The sequence below is a fragment of the Brienomyrus brachyistius genome, chromosome 25 (assembly GCF_023856365.1).
Source record: "Brienomyrus brachyistius isolate T26 chromosome 25, BBRACH_0.4, whole genome shotgun sequence".
NCBI lineage: Eukaryota > Metazoa > Chordata > Actinopteri > Osteoglossiformes > Mormyridae > Brienomyrus > Brienomyrus brachyistius.
This window is the reverse complement of record NC_064557.1, coordinates 11,126,815-11,146,316: the sequence shown is the minus strand read 5'-3', so window position 1 is coordinate 11,146,316 and position 19,502 is coordinate 11,126,815. Positions and strand designations below refer to the sequence as shown.

Sequence of the window (19,502 nt, the reverse complement as noted above, 5' to 3'; positions counted from 1 at the left end):
CATGCACTCTTCAGACCCTGACGACAACACCACTAAGGGAGGATGTGGACACTCTGTCAGGATAGTGGGGGGGGGGGGGTTGGTGGCCCAATTATCGTGGGTTTGGTGGCCCCCCCCATGAAAGCAGAGAGACACAGACTCTCACACATGGCAAAGCAGGCCGCAGGGGAGGGGCTGGGCCAGGCAATTCGGACATCCATCAAACCCGGATTGCCAGGAGCTCAAATCGCAATGAGACTGACCAGTGAGAGAGCTGATGTGGAGCTCCCCCCAGGAGGGACATGTGACAGCTGTAAGCTTCATAATTACTCAAACAGTACCAACAATTCATATGTTTTTAGCAAGAACATCAGCAGACTCACCAGATGCTTTTATTCAGCACGGTTACTAAACACAGGTACCAAACGGAACGGCTATACCGCCGCCGCGGACGCAGAGCCCCACCCTCTCGCATGGGGAGGGACTCTCATCACATTTGATAAGAAGCAGATGCTTCCCAGAGAAATGAATGAGCACGTTAACGCCCCTGGCGTGCAGAGCCCAGGGAGGGGGGATAATCAGCCGGTTTGTAACAAAGACTCTGGAAAGTTTGGCTTAGGCTGCCCCCCCCGATGGGGCCCTTAGACTGCTCCCCGGATGACTAATGCGAGGGGGGGGCTCTGAGGAAGACAGATTCGGTGAGGCTGAGAGAGCACGTGGGAGAGAGAGGAGTCGGCTTGCTCGGAGCGGGATTCCTGGAACAGGAATAGCGATTCCGCATTCCTGTTCTACGGCACAAAGCCGGTAAACGCGTGTCTGCCAGGGGGGGCTGGGCGCGAGCCCTCACTCGGGGAAGATGGCACCGTCAGCCTTCGGATTGGCTGCGGAGATGGCGAGCGAGCGGCAGCATCTAGGTGAGCAGGCCAGAGCAGCACTGAAAAATACGACAAGGAAGCACAATGAGCGGCGGGAGAGCGGTAATGCGCCGGTTAGTCCTGACAGATTGTCTTGAGCTTCCCCCACCCTGCCTCACAGGGTATGGAAGACTGACTTTCTCTGTGGTGCAGGAAGAAGAACGATCTCCAAATGAGAGCGGACAAAACCCAGTGGAGACATCGCTTCAGAGGAGGAGAAACATAGGAGTCACCACGGTGCAGTGTGGCGCTCCGCGACCACGGGTTTGTGCACGAGGGCCGCAGTGACACTCGTGACGAAATGCTTACGTTTAATTAATGCTGTGCTTTTGCACACGACTTGCAGTGTTTTTAATCCCATCGCTAACCTCTGCAGCAGTGCAAAAGACAGTGAGTGAAGACAGCACGGATACAGCGCCCCCCGGCGCATCCTCGGAGAAGTACGCCCCCTACACCATACGTTTTCCCTCCACCATGCAGCTTAGTGTCATGTGAGTGGGAGATTTCGGCAGAGGATCACTGGGACGACAGACAGCAAGGAGAGAAAACGATGCAAAAATCATCAAAATTGCCAGGCGCCGCTCTCTGATTGGTAAAAAAGAAAAGGGCGTGGAGGGAGGCGACCGACCAATAGAACGAGCAGAACATGTGGCTCATCACCCCAAACGCCAGCTAGGGTGAGCAGTACACAGAGCTACTGCTGGGCTGTGGCATTCAGTGAGACCCAGAGAACACCCCCGGAGGGGGCCATTTTTATTGTGTTAAATGAATCACCAGCTTCACAGCTGCTCCCCCTTCATTCGCTGTTTTTTTCATACAATAAGCCAGCTGCACATCGCACCAGAGCGAATCAGGTTAAGTACTTTGCCCAAGGGTACAACAGCATGGTCCCTTGAGATGTGACCTAGTAACCTCCTGGTGAGAAAGTTGCCCTCCTAACCGACACAGATTCCCGGGCTTTTAATTCAGCCACACGAGTCAGAGAATCATGCCCCTCCCCTCCTCTACGGCAGAGTCCGCGTGACACCGGAAGGTGATGAAGTCTCGTAATAAAAGCTGGACTGGTACCAAAAAGAGAGCTGCCAGATGAGAGCTGCTGAATGCGTTGTGTTTGTCCCCCGCAGGCCTCTGTTGTGATTAGGAATCCATATTTTTCCATAAATTATCCCTCCTCCCCATTGTGCTACTGTTCAAGTCAATGGTGCTCAATCAGTGCTTCCCCCAGACCCCCCTGTGACTGCGATGCACTAACCTTGGGCGTCCAATGGTGAGGCGGGCATTGGCAGGAGGGGCCGATGTGCCCCCCCAACCCCGTCCTCCGCCCGGTCCCTTTAAGCATCCCGTCCCCATTAATTACGGCAGCCATGTGATTCCTGTGTCAATATCCGAAACCTTATAGCTCACACTTTCAATTAGTTATCGACCAGCCGCTGGGCGATAAATCTCCTCTATTCTGGGAAGATCTCTGTTATTCCCGTCGTATCACGTATCCCGCGCAGGTCGGTTTATCTGAACGCGCATCCCGAGTAATGGGAGCCGTTCAGAGGACGCCTTCGCAAAGATAGTGGCCGGGGGCGGCGCTGGATGAGGGTGCCGTGGCCGGCCGGTCCCCGGTGACGCCACAACACGGTCAGGCCTGTTGCCAATCTGGAGCTTCCCCCTTCGTACTCTACTGAGGTCTATTTACATTGATTTCCTTTCCTCTGGTCAGGACCCACTGTCTTTAACCACTTACACAGGACACACTCATCCAAAGTCCCCAATCCCAGTCTCTCTGCGATCACTTAGCCCCGACGCACCGGACTTCTTGACTGAGGCATTTGGACAAACCATCCACACAGACATTTCAAAGCGAGCGATGGTAGGACTCAGCCAGTGGCGTTTTTCCTGGCCCTGAAACATGAGCCATATTGACAGCGTGTCCGTAAGTCTGCACTCGGACAGCACTAGGATTATAGTGTTCACGTGGGTGCTGAGCTGACAGTCCTCGGAATGCACAAGGGAAATCTAATTTGTTCAGCCCGGTGTGATCACACAAGGGAAGTAGTGGTATTAAATGAAGGGGCGGGGCCAGGGAAGGGGTGGGGTCTTTCGAAGGGGCGGGGCCAGGGAAGGGGTGGGGTCTTTCGAAGGGGCGGGGCCAGGGAAGGGGTCTTTTGAAGGGGCGGGGCCATTTGAAGGGGCGTGGCACGTGGATGGTTACCTATGCAGTAGCAGAGCACGACGGACAGCAGCACGGACACGGCCACGGCGCTCAGGGCGGTACACCTCCAGGAGCACATCTTGGAGGACTTCTTGAACTTGAAGGCACTCCTGGAGAGTGTGTTGCGGGGCAGGGGCCGGGTGGGCGGGGAGTACACGGCCCCGGTCGCCATGGTGTAGCCTGGGGTTGCCGTGCTGAAGAGAGGAGTCGTGCCGGTACCTGTCTTGAAGAGAAAGTGCCTGAGAGAAAAAGGAGAAACGAAAGAAATTCACATCGATTAAGGCATTCGGATGACAAGGATGACACTTTCATTATAAAATACATCCATGGGGACACAAACAACGTGTCTCAGAGTGACGGCGACGTGCCCCCCCCCGTTCTCCATTCCTACCTCTCTTACAAATTATATAGTAATAAAACAACAGAAGGCTTATTCCTAAATCCCCCACTGCCCTCCAGTAAAACTATGATTGACTAATAGACCATGGGGCCTATGGTAATTAACGAGGTCAGCTATTTTAATCAAATTCATTAGTTGGCTGCTTTCTATTAACTTCTGCACCCCTGTGAGAGGCGCCGTCGCTGATGGAGGGGAGGGGAGGTTTAAAAAAAAAAAAACCTTGGCACCAGTTGGGCGTTGTGCTCCCGCACGCGCGGCTAGCGGCCCAATGCGGGACTTAGTGGCCAGGCCCGGCGACGAACAGCATCCCGTTGCGGAGCAGGAATGGCCCAGGCGGGGGCGCTGGGGACAAGAGCGTCTGCATGAGCTGCCGCCCTTGTTAAAAGCACTCTGATTGCTTGCCGCTTCACGCTGTTTGGATATGTACTCTCATTTCTTCCTTTTAATTGTTTAAAATCGTTCCCATATGAAAGCGAAAAGAGCTCTTTGCACACACTCAGCTAGTTTTGGCTTTGTTTATGTGCCAAGCTGAGGGCCAGCAGATGCCCCCACACGGCACGTGGCACTAAGGGCCGGGAATGAGGGCCCGTCACCGCCGCGCCGTCAAAGACGAATTAAACGCAATTAAACGTGCGGCTCCTTATATTACGGAACAGGCTGACGTCTTAATGAGGCTGTTTGCGGCGTGTTAAATAAGACGGCACCCGGATTCTGAATTACTTATTGAAGACAAAGCATTTCAATCAATAAGACAATTTGTGAGACAAGGATGAAATATGCGGCTTTACGATAATTAGAAAAAAAGCCATCAGGCTGTCATTAGTATCTGTAAGCCATTTAAGTAATTAAACTTTTGAAATGGTTTATCTCCAGTACAATGCTTACCACTCTTACGCTGTTAACTTTATCTTGCCCTGTGATCACTGAGGAATGATTTAAATTTCCACATAGTGTAACATGAAACTGGCAGCTTCTTCTGTGAAAATTCAATTAGTTGTCAGTCAATAAGGTTTAATTATCAGATTCTATTCCTGCATCCCGTCACTGCAGGCTGGGTGGGTGTAGCACCGGGAGGTTCCAGTAGGGGGGGGGGCGCTCTGTTCCCTGAATGCCCTTTTTGGAATGTTCTAGGTATAAGTTGTACACACTCTGTGTGTTTGAGTTGCTCATCTGCAGCCAGTAGAACGTCTCACCCGGGGTCAGGTGACTAATCAGAGAAATGTACTGAATTGAATGCCTTTTTGAATATGTAGTTGTCAACTTTCTGAATCGAATGAACCAAAATAAGGACCCAAAAACTGCATGGAGTGAAACTCTTAACACTGAAGCGTCGCCTCTTAAGATTCACAGGAAACGTGCGAGTTTACAGCCGCTCCACTCGCCCACCTAAAATCCCGGCTGAAACACAAAGGGTATTATGTAAGCCCCCCCCCCCCCCACCCACTACCCCCCCCGCCCAGCCGAACAAACAAAGCAAACAAAACCAAGAACAATGGGAAGAGAAGGGGGATCTGCAGCGCCGCGTGTGCCGGGTTGGCACCGACACCGGCCTCATGCAGACGCTCAGCAGAACGTACCCGTCCTCACAGCCGCCATCGTGGCACGCCGGAGTGAATACGTCCATCTCTATAAGGCTCTCGTGCCCGTTTTCGAACACTGCTTGCTTTGCTAATTTTCTACATGTGGGGGGGAATGAGATATAGAGACAAAAAGTTAGGGGGTTTGTCATCTAGGTCATCAACCCCCCTCCCTCCCCCACCCAACCCTCCCCTCCCCCACCCCACAATTCCATGCCATAGTACATCCTGAGTCCAGGCTCACAGTGCAGTCCCTATTAACAGAACCCGATTTCACAGACATTACCAGCAGCACCAATTCACACCACTGTTACCACACATGAGATCAATAACAAGCTTCATCAATATCTGGAGGTCTGGGATGCTGGAAACTCTGTAGCCTGTTATTTGCTGTTATTGGGTTATGTTCAGATCATTGCAGGAATCATCGGGCAAAAGATTCTGAAGACAAAACGATGGCCCGGTGGAGCAGGCGTGAACCGGTGCCGCGCACCACAGCACTTCTCTGGTGTCCTGTTGCTGTCATCGGTTGTGGACCCAGCTGTGGGGATGCTTGCGAATGTTCACGTGCTACGATCGCTGAGGATGGTTTTAAAGTACAAAGCGCCTGTGGAAAGGTCCGGGGGTATAAATGACAGGATGAAATTCTGCACGGGCGCTGAACGGTTTGGGCTACGCTTACAGGAAAAACAGGATGCAGAGCTTACGCTCTGGCTGACCACAGCGCTTACGGTCAGGCTCAGGCACAGTGAGGACCCAAATGACCCGGCAGACCGCTGTCTCCCCGATTACAAAGGCCCAGTCCATCGGGGTTAAGCCTGAAGTTCTGCTTGGACCGGAGTTTCTGCCTGCAGACAGCCTGCGCCGGATCACGAGATCCCGCCGGGCCGATACCGTGAGATACCTCTGTTATCCAGTGAAAAGAGCGAAGAGAATCCATCGATTTTGTTTCTAATCCTCGGCTCACGCCTCTCTCAGTACAATTCAACACCCTTTCCATGGCTGGAACTCCAGAGCCCCTCAGACGCTGCACGGCCAACAGGCAGCCTGACCTCAACGCCCTTGCCAACCCGATACTGGATCTTGGCGCCTCTGGTATCACTGTAGACATACCCCCAGGCTCAGGGCAGGGCTGAGGAAACAAGTCAGACACTCAGACCAAATGATAAACAGTTCATCCAACGGTACCTGCGAATGCCGGAATCGCTAAATGAGAAACTGGAAAAAGTGGGACGCTGGAAGGTAAACGGGACGGGTCAGCGGCTGGGAAAGCTGCAGCGGGATGCCGGGTGTAGTGGGGAGCGGGTGAATGCTGAACAGCTTCCAGTAACAGTTCGGTAACACAAACATGCTGATGCGACGGGATTTTCATAGAGCCGCCCCCAAAGGGCCCGAGCCTGGAGCGGCATGCCGACCATTAGCCCATACTCCCCCCCATCAGATGATAAAAAGGTAATATTGCGCTTGGAGACATTAGATTTGGTGGGTATGAATCACATTTATCTGTGTTCATCTGCCATAATAGGGTAATAAGTGATAGAGCTGCACTGTATGTATGTTCCCAAAATTACTCCAGGACCTGGCCGCTGCTCTGTGGCCCTCAGGATGCGACGGAACGCCGGTGCAGAAACAAGCAGCACTTCTGTGGCCAAACTGACTGCAAGGCCTCTGTGGGCTGATTAGAGATGGCGTGAGGCTCAACAGGAAATTACTGTTCTAATCCGTGGTGCCTCTTTTCATGCTGGTTCGCGTGGAGCAGCGCCTCTAGAACTGCCCCCATACGAAAAGTCCAGATCTTCCCTTGGCATCGCATGAGGAAGAAACCCAAAGAGATTATGGGCTGTTAGCAATAAGCATTAAAATGCAACCCTTGCGAAGGGGACAGCTGCATCCCGGGCCGCTGCCGCGGGCAATGAACACGTCTCAGAGACACCAGCTTCTCCAAATGCTCCATGTACGAACATGTGTGCAATCTGTCACTTCAGTGTCTGGCATTGTGCTATTTACATACCCAGAGTGATTAATGATGGTTGTTTGTTGGTGTTTTTACTTTCTACCAATTAAAGTGAAGTTTCTGTGCTCAAAGCAGAGAGATGCTGTAGCACCTATGGGACACCACATCTCTCTCAGTTTAAAGCAAAGCTGGGAAGCCAGAAAATGCAATAGTCCAAACTTCCACGAATACAATCTTCTATAGCTGTACACAAAACAATCCAGGCTTCCATGACTAGTATTCCCATGCTGTCCAAACAACAATCTAAGTCTCCATGGCTACAATGTTCTCATGCTGTCCAAACAACAATCTAAGTCTCCATGGCTACAGTGTTCTCATGCTGTCCAAATAACAATACAAGATTCTATGGCTACAGTGTTCTCATGCTGTCCAAACAACAATCCAAGTCTCCATAACTACAGTGTTCTCATGCTGTCCAAACAACAATCCAAGTCTCCATGGCTACAGTGTTCTCATGCTGTCCAAACAACAATCCAAGTCTCCATAGCTACAGTGTTCTCATGCTGTCCAAACAACAATCCAAGTCTCCATAGCTACAGTGTTCTCACGCTGTCCAAACAACAATCCAAGTCTCCATAGCTACAGTGTTCTCATGCTGTCCAAATAACAATCCAAGTCTCCATGACTATAGTGTTCTCATGCTGTCCAAATAACTATCCAAGTCTCCATAACTACAGTGTTCTCATGCTGTCCAAACAACAATCCAAGTCTCCATGGCTACAGTGTTCTCATGCTGTCCAAACAACAATCCAAGTCTCCATAGCTACAGTGTTCTCATGCTGTCCAAACAACAATCCAAGTCTCCATAGCTACAGTGTTCTCATGCTGTCCAAACAACAATCCAAGTCTCCATAGCTACAGTGTTCTCATGCTGTCCAAATAACAATCCAAGTCTCCATGACTATAGTGTTCTCATGCTGTCCAAATAACTATCCAAGTCTCCATAGCTACAGTGTTCTCATGCTGTCCAAACAACAATCCAAGTCTCCATAGCTACAGTGTTCTCATGCTGTCCAAACAACAATCCAAGTCTCCATAACTACAGTGTTCTCATGCTGTCCAAACAACAATACAAGTCTCCATAGCTACAGTGTTCTCATGCTGTCCAAACAACAATCCAAGTCTCCATAGCTACAGTGTTCTCATGCTGTCCAAATAACAATCCAAGTCTCCATGACTACAGTGTTCTCATGCTGTCCAAATAACAATCCAAGTCTCCATAGCTACAGTGTTCTCATGCTGTCCAAACAACAATACAAGTCTCCATAACTACAGTGTTCTCATGCTGTCCAAACAACAATCCAAGTCTCCATAACTACAGTGTTCTCATGCTGTCCAAACAACAATCCAAGTCTCCATAACTACAGTGTTCTCATGCTGTCCAAACAACAATCCAAGACTCTATGACAACAGAGTTCTCATGCTGTCCGCACAATATTACAGTGTCCCGTCGCTCTCCATGAAATGATTTACATCTCCACAAGCTTGTTTATGCTTCTGGCTTAAAAAAACCTAAACAATGATAATGACTGCTTCCCCCTTGGAAAGACACCTTGTTAGGGTAAAGTCAGGTAAACACTTGAAGTAGCAGTGCTTATTTATTTTGCATGTATATATTTCACTATTATGCAGTTTTACAGCTGTTTAACAAGGTGGACAAGAACGAAAAGCTTCAGTGTACCCAAGAGTCACAGCTGTTGACATGTTATGGTGGGTAGCCACAGCAGCAGACTGCACTGCAGATTTCATAATTCAGCCCATCTATTCCAGGCACTGTGAGCAAGGCTAAATGTGCCACCTGTCTGGAGCCATGAGAGAGCATGGGGGAGGCGGGGCTGACGTGGGTTTCAGGAAGGTCACCAGACCCCCCCCCCTCCTCCCCACATCCCCCACTCCAGAGCTCACCCAAACAGCAGAGTTCATTAATCTGCACTTGCCTTGGATTATCGCTCTTAACTTTAACACCTTTAATTGAAGCCTTCAGGGACCCACATTCCTGATATGTTGAAAACAAAAAAGGATATTTCAAGATCAGCCCCGTCTGGGGGGGTGGAAACCATATGCAGAGAAGCTGAAGTGCAAACAGGCGCTGTTTGAACAGCCCCAATGACAAAAGGAAAGCCGGCATGATAAACCTGGCATGGGGACGAGAAGCTAACGCTCGTCATTGTCATTCAGCGGCCGCCGCTGGCCGTCACGTCGCACTCTCTTCGCCACCCACGATGGCCTAATATTTGCCTGTCCTCTATCCCTGTCAACCTTTAAAACTTTTACACGTGTCTGATGACTCTTTTGTTATACATGGCATTATTTAAGTGTCTAGCTGGTATCATAACTCCAAACCTGCTCCTTGCTTTATGTTTATTTACAGATGTTCTTATCGGGGATCGGGGGAGGCAGCTGAAGACCTTCTGGGCCCTAAACCATAAACCCCACAGTCCATTTCCTGCTACGTCTCCTGAAGAACAAACGCTAAACACCTACTACCACAGCACAGTGTAATGATTACATGAGGTACATGTACACACGGTGAAAGACAATGCAACGCTGCTCTCTAATGGGTCCCTCGACTGGTTCTCCTAACCTTGGTTAAACCCAACAACACCGGTCCTGTCTATGATACTATACGAGGCTAGAAAGACAGAGGCAGTGAAGAACTAGCATGGACCTCACAAGTAAAGGTGAGCCTGTCAAACGAGCGGGCAGGGAGAGTTTCCAAGCACAGGGAGATAGTCAGAAATAGGAGTAGCGTAGACTTTAATTTGCCACTTGTCAAAAACCTCTCCCTCTATCTCTCTATCTGTATCTAGAGTATGACATTTCTGTGTGCGGAGTGAAAAATCATTTGCAGGAGTGGAAGAGACTGGGTGGTCATTACGATTCTCTGGCTGCCTATCTGCCGGCCTCCCCCTATTTTCCATTGAGGCATTAGGGTGCCATTATTCCACTTCTTAGTAGTAATGCGACTCCTAAACATCCACACCTTCCGCATTCTGTTTCAGCAAAATCTCCTGAATTGTGAATGTTTTATTGCACCTCTCCACATGCCTGCAGCTACTCCCGAGGAAACAAAGCGGAAGCAATGTCCAGCTAATCCTTCCAGAATGCCAGGGGTCTAGTTTTGGCCAACAGCTACTAGAGCTTTGAAAAACAGGCTCTGATAAAAATGCATCTTCTAAATTTGTCTCTCCTATTAAAAATCATCAGTGAATCCCTGTTAATCATCTCATCCTGTCTGGGGGGTGGGGTGATAGGGCGGGGGTGGGAGGGGGGGTTGGAAAAGTGCCGGAAGGAGGCTAAGTTTAGCCATTGCGGTTGTGAGAGCCGGCGACCGACTTGGAAGCTTAAGACAAGTGTGAATCACAGATGTCGGCGTGTGTGAGCCGTCATCCACAGGGAATGGGGGGGGGGGGGGGGGGGGGTGGAGGCAGGGTCGTACGTAGCACCACGTGTGATCTGCCTGCTTCCTGTAAGCATGGGCCATCAGTGAGCGTGTTCGGGATGCTGTGACCCACGCAGGTCCTGAGATGATGTCCCTACTTAAGGAGATTCCCCAGGGAAGCCAAGAGGTGATGTAATTTGCTCAATCTCAGGGACAAAGTGAAGTTTGGGACCTCTCCTATTAAGCAAGCAGCACGCAAGGTTGCCATCACGCTCCCTGCAGGACCAATGGACCAATGTGAGCGGTACATGAAGGCGTTGGAGGTGAGATGGCGAACTGGCTACTGCAGACTTCGGCATGGAAAACTCTGGTAGAAAGAGGGAGGAGGGGTTGTAAGGCAAAACATCCGTCTGCCCTATCCAAGGCTAGGGTATCCTTCCTCACAGATACCTCTCTGCCCCTTCCGAGGCCGCTGGTCTCCTTTCTCACAAAACCATGTTTGCCCCATCCAAGGCTGCGGGTGTCCTTGCTCACAAACACCTGCCTGCCCCATTTGAGTCCACAGATCTCCTTTCTCACAAACACCTGTCTGCCCCATCCGAGACTGCAGGTCTCCTTTCTCACAAACACCTGTCTGCCCCATCTGTGGCAAAAGGTCTCCTTTCTCTCAAACACCTGTCTGCCCCATCTGTGGCAAAAGGTCTCCTTTCTCACAAACACCTGTCTGCCCCATCTGTGGCAAAAGGTCTCCTTTCTCTCAAACACCTGTCTGCCCCATCTGTGGCAAAAGGTCTCCATTCTCACAAACACCCGTCTGCCCCATCTGTGGCAAAAGGTCTCCTTTCTCTCAAACACCTGTCTGCCCCATCTGTGGCAACAGGTCTCCTTTCTCACAAACACCTGTCTGCCCCATCTGTGGCAAAAAGTCTCCTTTCTCACAAACACCTGTCTGCCCCATCCGAGGCCGCAGGTCTCCTTTCTCACAAACACCTGTCTGTCCCATCTGTGGCAACACGTCTCCTTTCTCTCAAACACCTGTCTGCCCCATCTGAGGCCGCAGATCTCCTTCCTCAAAAAACAAATTATCTGACTGAGATCATTTCGCTAAAGTGAGCTGCAGGACGATTTCTGCCCTACGGTGTGTAAGCACATGGTGACTTGAATGTGGGGGCTTTCTGAGTGACTGCTGTCACACCAGTGGCGTGATAGAATGTGGGGGCTTTCTGAGTGACTGCTCTCACACCAGTAGCGTGATAGAATGTGGGGGCTTTCTGAGTGACTGCACTCACACCAGTGGCGTGATGTGCTGGGTTACTGTGTGTGTCAGTGCTCACATGGAGAGGAAAGGACGGATCGATTAGGAGAGAGAGACAATCAGCTTGTAGTAGGGTTTGTGCGGCTGGTGGCCCCCCCACCTAAAAAGCCATTGTTTTTTATCCGCTGCCTCAACAGCCCTGCTTGTTTTATTTTGTTTTGTTTTTTTCTTATATTCAGACTCTCGTTAATAATGGATGTTTAAAAATTGCTCCATCGATGGTATTTAGGAGAGTCAAGGTCAGGGAGGAGGGAAAGGGCCAGACATTGCAGAGGGGACATGCGGGTGGGTAGGCAGTAATTAAGTAGCTGTTTGTCCTGAACCTGCTCCTATATGGCCATAACCACCGTGGCTCCCACATTCCCGCCCTGTCAAACACCTCCTCTAGGCTTCTTTTTCTGCTCTTTTCCCCAAAAACAGCCTCTTAGCGGCGAGGGGAAGGTCCCTGGGATGTAAAGGAGAGCACAAATTAGAGCGCGCTCACTCACTTCCCAAGGTTAATGCTGCCCGGGCTGAGAGGCACGTGGGTGCTGTCCAATGGGCTAAACCAAGACGATTTCAGTCAGGGAGGGGCGTCAGCTGCGGCCAAAATCACACAGCGTTTCTCCCAAAGCCACAGAGCACCTGGCCTCTGATTCGTCCCTAAAAAGAGGAAACCTCTGCAGGTAGCTGGATGATGAGATCATCCAGAGAGCAGCCAAAACATCAGCAAGGAGCAGCCTCTGAATCCAGCGCCCCACCTCCACTTCGTCACATGCATGTATCAGAAAGGACTGTCTTGTCTTACACACCGATCTGGCTCACTGTTGGCATACGGCATCCGCCACGGGCCCTCAAACTGCCCGATGGGGTTCTGGGTGTCTCCTGCCCCTGCCCCCCCCATCCCGGGTCCTCAGACTGCCTGATCGGGTTCTGGGTGTCTCCTGCCCCCCCGGGCCCTCAGACTGCCTGATCGGGTTCTGGGTGTCTCCTGCCCCCCCGGGCCCTCAGACTGCCTGATCGGGTTCTGGGTGTCTCCTGCCCCCCCGGGCCCTCAGACTGCCTGATGGGGTTCTGGGTGTTTCCGGCCGCCCTCCATGACGCCCCCCCCCCCACACCTGCTCTCCAGCGGCGCATTGCTGCCCAGGACCCAGCTGTCCTGCAGCGGGACGGACTCCGGCGTGGTTTGCAGCTCGGCGGGCAGTGCGGCCGGCGGCGCCGGGCTGTGGTTCCTGCGGCGGGTCAGCGAGTTGTGGTTCAACGCGGTGACGGAGGGTGGCGGCTTGTGGGGCGGCGGCACCGGGGGCAGCGGGGGCTGGCCCTGGTGGATGGGAGGCTGCTCTGGAGACAGAAGAAGAGAAGGAGGAACATTACAAAATGGCAAGGAGAGAAAGAGAGGGAGAGAGAGAAAACGAGAGAGGGAGGGGGAGAGAGAGAGCATGGCAACGCCCTGAGGAGGCGGGTAACCATCAGTCTGGGTCATTAGCAGCCCTGGCTCCTGCTTGGACAGAACGCAGCGTTACGGTGTGATGCCTGCATGCTGCAGTCAGTGAGCGGCCATCGCTGCCACCGTAATCCAAACAGCAGACAGGCCCCAAAAAGGCAGGGGTGACACTCCTCTATGCCCCTGCCTTCCGCCATTTCTGGGGTATAATTATGCCTCCAGTCTTAAGTGACTAATGATCTTAATGTCCAACAGGATGTGGAGAACAAACAGTGCACCCCCCCCTTCCGAACCCCCCATTTACCACTACAGGCTGTGGCCACCCTTCTGCTCCACGTCGATAGCGGGGACCCGGCACGCAGGAGACGCAAAGTGCTCCGAGATTGATGCTAACGATCAGGATGTTTTACATTTAAAATTTAATCAGCGGCGGTGGAATCAAGTGACTTGCAGCTTTTTCTGTAGCCCCTGTCTATTTCCATTTGGGGGGGGTGGACGGATCGGTTTACCCATCCCTGCATGGTCACCTGAGCCGAGTTTATCTGACCCCATATCGCTGAACAGGCCGTAAAAATGTGCATGAGTAACACGGCCGATAGCCGCAGCATCGGGGGCCGGACGCGGCACAAACAGCATTAGTGGGGGGGCAGCAGCTATTACATCAGTGGTGCTTTGCTTTTCAGACAGGCCCCTGCCCTGGTTTAAAAAAAAAAACTCGTAAAATAAAAATAATAATGAACAGTAAGACAGTGATGGCTAAAAGGAGCTTCTGTCCTCTTCATCCAGCTCAGCACGTACACACTGGTCAGGTGAGCAGCAGAGGCCAGAACCCAACCAACTGAAATCCACTGGCATGTCGGTGCGTCTGAAGAGGCTTCAAGGTGCCTCGGCCGGGATCCGGCCTCACCGAAGACACCAGCTGTCCCAGGGCACGGTGACGAGCTTCACCCGTAATCACCGGAGCGTTAGAGGCCCAGAAGATAATTGGTCCTGGTTAAAACCCTTTAAGACTTTTAACTGTGGCTCTGAATTATTTAGCTACATCACTTAAGGGCCAGAAGATGTAAACAAAGCCAGAGCAATTCCGCCCAGCGCAGCTCTCAAGTGCATGTGGTACATTTCTATCGATCAGTCATCTTACGTATATCTTTGGTCAATTTTGCTCCGGCTGATTCCCTCAACAGGCGTGCTGGGGAGCGGAGACGTTTCATCCCTGGATCACTCCTCCGCATTACCGCGTCCATGTCGGAGACAGACGGACGCCCCGCAACTGGAGACTTGGGTAGGGCCCCCAAAGGAGACAGGCAGAACTGCAGAGGCCGCTCCGAAACCTGCGCCAAATGGACGACCCCCCCCCGCTCAGTGCTTTTAACCCAGCCAATGAAACGTCTTTCTTTTTTTCTTGTTTTTTTGACTGGCCTTGATTTGATCCTGGCTGTCGTGTGAGACCCAAAGCCATTTCCCAGGGCTGTGGCAGGTGTTTAGGTGAGGAAAGGGCAGGGAGGTGGAGCCCAACATGATCCCTGATGCCCCACCCACCATCACCACGCGGGATTCAGTCCCGTAACCCCGGTGTGCGTAGCAGAGGGACAGGTCACCTCCCCGTGTCATGGGCTCACCGCTGATCTGGCATAGAGGCCCCTCATTCGATGATTCTTTAATATGAATCCAAGGCCATAAAATCGTCTCGGCTGCTCCAGAGCTCTGTGGGTGTCTGGCCTCCATCCACCAGCTATTAAATTAGCCATGGATGCCCGACCCCCCTATCCTGGACAAGGCAAACGACGAGCATGGAGCGTAAGACGTCATACAGGCTGCATTTTATTGGTCTGTGTGCGTGTGTCTGTGTGTATTTGTTTGTGTGTGTATCTGTATGTCTGTGTGGCTACGTGTCTGTGAATGAAGAGAGGCAATATAACATTTTTCAAACGGGCCCTCAGTGAAGTGTGTGAGCTCACATCTGTCTCTCTCAGTGTGTTTCTCTCTCGCTCACGCACGCACACGCACACACACACACACACACACACACACACACACACACACACACAAGGCGTGCCCTACACCCACGCGCTCATGCGGCTGGCACATAAAACCGAACCCCAGCTGTAAAAAGCAAGGCCGCGTGTGACTCAGCGAGCTGTAAATTGTGCAAACCCGCGTAAAACAGTGCAGAATGCAGCTGGGTGCATAGGAGCCACGCTGAGTGTGAGCGCGGCCGTGCGGTGGGCGTGGCAAACCCAGCGGGCAGCGGGTGCAGACGGAGGCCTCCGTCGGGACCCAGTCATCGCTCTGACTTTGTGGGAGTTGCTGGCATTCTGCACTTGGGTCGAGTTCAAACATCCTGCAATCAGCATCACAGTCCCCTCTCCAGGGGCAAACGTGTCACCTGCCGATCCCTCCCCCCTGCACTGCTCAGTGCTATTCCAGGACAGGCTCCTCAGCCCCCCTTTCCAGAACACCGCCCCCAGCCTCAAACAACCCCCAAAGTACACAAACCTGGCCCCTGGCTGGTGGGGAAGGGGTGTGATGTCATTGTAGCTTCTCCAGCTGCTGTTAATGCTGGACCTCACTATTAAACCTCAAAAGGGACCGACCAGCGCTCCTGTGAGAAAATAATCAAACCCTGTCAAAAATGATGAAAACCTTTACTTACCCCCCCCCCCAACCCGAGTCACGACTGACTAATCAAACCCGCCGCTCGGCCACAGATGGTCCCCCTGGAAGTCGGGAGCGATCAGAGGCAGCGGCGGAGGATCACACAGAGTCTCCGAGACGCATGACGTGTGCTGCGTGATGGACTGCGGACGTCTCCACCTGGCCTGGCCTTTTTAAAGGCAGGCAGTAATTACCCAAAGCTGGCATCAAGCAAACCTCTGCGATCTTAATATGCCTCCCAACGGGCTGCAATTCCATAATAGCAGACCTGGCGCTGTGGATACGAAGACCGCCCCCAGCCCTGGGAACGCCGCAGCCTTCCATCAGGATGGCGTTTCTCCCGGATGGAGCAAAGCCACCTTCTTCCCTAAAGGTATGGCCTTTATCTGCAGCGAGATTAATGTCAGTGATCCTCAGGCTGCAGGTTCGAGCCCCCCCTCCAACCCCCGCAGGTGGAGATCCTAACTTCACTCGATCTGCAGTCAGCAGCCATGTTACCTAAGGGAGTGATGAGCTGTCTAGATATGTGGTGACTGTCTTTGGTCAGTCCTGTGATCCACGTGTCCCCCAAGCGTGTCCCCCAAGCTGGGCGGACAGGATGCCGCCACCTGCTGGCTGCAGAGGGCCTCTGTGCTGCCGGACCACCCTGCCATACTCCGGGAGTCTCAGGCAGCCCCCCCCACTCCACTCCCCAAACTCAACAGCTAATTGAGTTTCCAGTTTCGGCAGAAAATGACCTTTTGAGCAGAAGAAAAACAGAAACCCCGGGTCATGTGACCAGGGGAGGTGGGACGTGATAGGTGCGGGGGCGCCCCCCAGAGGCGGCCTGCACGTCTGCATTTCGCAGAACAAACCTAGTACCTTTCAGAGCCACCAGAAACATTTATAAAAAATAAATTAAAATATATAAAATATGACATTGGAAGAGGAGAGAGAGCCATGGGCCTAAGTCACATGAACAGCCCGCTTGGCATGGAGGGTAAATATCAGCGGTTATGACATTTATAATGGAAGCGGTGGGCGATTCCCTGGCAGGGAGGCATTTTTAAATATTGACGAAGTAAAAGCAGAGTACTGGGGCGGTCGATGGGGGCCAGGCAGGGACGGGGCGGCACACTTGGCCCCTCCGGAGGCTTCCGCCAATTAGCGGACAGTGGCCTAATCAAACAGCGTCAGGGCAACCGCTGAGTGGCGTGCATGTTCTTTTCTGTTTGCTCTTCCATAACCGCGGGAAAGCGAGTGGCGTGTTGAATACAGTGTATAAAAATCACCTCGGCTCAAGCAGGGTTGTCCTTTACACTTCATTCTAAGGCAGCTGCAGATTTTGCAGCCCAAACTTTCGATGTGATATTTTTTTCACTGGAAGCCGAGCCCTCGTTTCTCTCCCACCCGGTGTGCAGTGGTCAGCTTGGGGGGGGGGCTGGGGGGGGGTGATGAGATCAGACGGCACAATCAGACAGCGGCGTCAGGAGGCACCGGCGGGGCTTGTCTGATGGGGCTGGTTGGCTGGGCATGACAGACACCTGCTCCTCGTGTGGAAGCGGAAAGCAGGCGGCTGTCGTGTCGTCCCCCCCCCCCCCCGAATCCAAGCAGCCCTCCAGTTATTACTGTAATTATCCAAAATCTCAGGAAAGACTGCACTTATCTTGCACTTTATGTAGCGCGATGACACAGACAGATAAGCACAGGCACACAGACGCACACACAGAGACACAGAGACACACACAGGCAGACACAGAGACACACACACAGACATACACAGGCAGACACAGAGACACACACACAGACAAACACAGGCAGACACAGAGACACACACACAGACAAACACAGGCAGACACAGAGACACACACACAGACAAACACAGGCAGACACACACACAGACAAACACAGGCAGACACAGAGATACACAGACATGCACAGAGAAACACACCAACACAAACGGGCACATAAATGCAGACACAGAGACACAGACATAGACAGGCACACAGACAGGCACACAGACACACACACAGGCACACACAGGCTCTCACACAGGTGATGGGAGGCAGGCTCCATGTGTGGCTAATCAGTAATTACTCACTTTTACTGGATTCTTACACGTCCAAAAATACAGACTGCCTGAATACCCCTGGCAGCGAGCTGGTCCAGGCCCCCCCCTAGCCGGCCGCACAGTGTACAGGCTGCGGGGGCCTTCACCCCACCGTCTGGCCTGTCTGTGATACACCATTAAGGGGGCGGGGGGCGTCGCAGATGGTTTTATCTGATGTTCTGACTAGAATCAGTGCTGGTTTGATCACACGGACCCCCGGAGACACTGGCGCTGTGTTTCTGGTTCAGAAAAACCAGCCGAACCCCCCCCCCCACCCATCGGCCAGATTGCTCACACTCTGGACCGCGTGGTTGTAGATGCATACAGCCAGGGTTGTGCCTCAGTGGGGCCTACCACTGCAGCAGATGGGGCCAGGCCTGAGAACCTGGGGGATCTCACCCCCCCAACCCCCACACGCCTGGCAGCATCACTTTGAGCCCCCAGATCATGTCACCAGAGCCACTGTGCAGTCATGTGATTTTAGGACGGGGGAGGGGCTCTCATCAATTCCAAAGTTTTTGAGCAGGATGACTGCGGCTGTATAAGTCTGGCTCTCAGAGAGAGGGCTGGTGTTATGGGAATCCCAGGCATCTATCGCCACATTCCGCCGCTCTAAATAGGATACGGCTGCAGATAACTGGGCCCCCCTTACAGATGTGTGGCCCCCTGGGACTGGTCCTGCCCCCCCCGTGGAATCAGAGAGCGGCTGAGGGGCCTGGATCACTTCCCCCGCTAATTGGCCTCTGATTGCATGTTTGATTACAGGTCATGCATGGAACTGAATGGAAACCAGCCGCATATGCAGGCCTTTAAGGAACGAGCCAACTTCTTAACGAGCCAAATCCTTAACGAGCAAACCCTCAAGGAGGGGAGACTGGCGGGCACGAGCATCGCCTCACAGGCCGTTATCTCTCTCTCTCTGGCAGGACTGACTCTCCGCTGCTGGCCAGGCTGGTGGAGGGATCTATTCTGCCAAAATGTCCACTCCACCCACATCCCACAGTATGTGGGGACAAAGCTTGCTGCGGAAGCTCCAGTAAGTCCAGCAGGCGGCACAGCCTTCAAGGATCCAGACGGTGGGCAAAGTGTAGCCAGATCCCAGCTGCCACTTCAGACGACTCCGTCTGAAGCTTAAATGAGGCGACAACGCGTCAGGAAGGGCACTCTGCCTGTGAGAGCCTGCTAATCAGGGCCATAACCTGCACAGGCGGCAGCCGAGAGATGCACTGTGGGTGAGACGCGCTCTGGGTGAGACGTGCTCTGGGTGAGACGCTGTCTGGGTGAGACGCTGTCTGGGTGAGACGTGCTCTGGGTGAGACGCTGTCTGGGTGAAACACGCTGCTTTCCTCACGTTTGCTCGTCCAGCTGCAGCCTGTACAGACGTTTGTGTGCCACCATGCCGATCTACATCACAGCAAAGCTGAAAGTCAAACTACTACTTAAAGTGCCCTTTCAGCAGCCAGCTACGTCCCATTAAGGTGTACTTAAAAGGCCCATTTCCTAAAAAAAAGCTCTCTCTCTGTACTATTTGACAACAGTGTAAACATTACC

At 52.5% G+C, this 19,502-nt stretch overlaps 1 protein-coding gene across 2 annotated transcripts in view; it reads right to left on the bottom strand.

Annotated features, from left to right (window-relative positions):
- Positions 1–19,502, bottom strand: part of tenm3 (teneurin transmembrane protein 3) — a 303,357-nt gene that overhangs the window by 56,459 nt on the left and 227,396 nt on the right. Inside the window, exons 8-10 of one of the 2 annotated variants that reach the window (XM_048996054.1) lie at positions 12,882–13,104; positions 5,074–5,172; positions 3,097–3,335 (exon numbers count right to left, since the gene is read on the bottom strand). In XM_048996054.1, coding sequence (XP_048852011.1) covers positions 3,097–3,335; positions 5,074–5,172; positions 12,882–13,104 — 561 coding nt within the window. The remainder of the gene's footprint in view (positions 1–3,096; positions 3,336–5,073; positions 5,173–12,881; positions 13,105–19,502) is intronic. The other variant, XM_048996055.1, reaches the window with a different exon arrangement.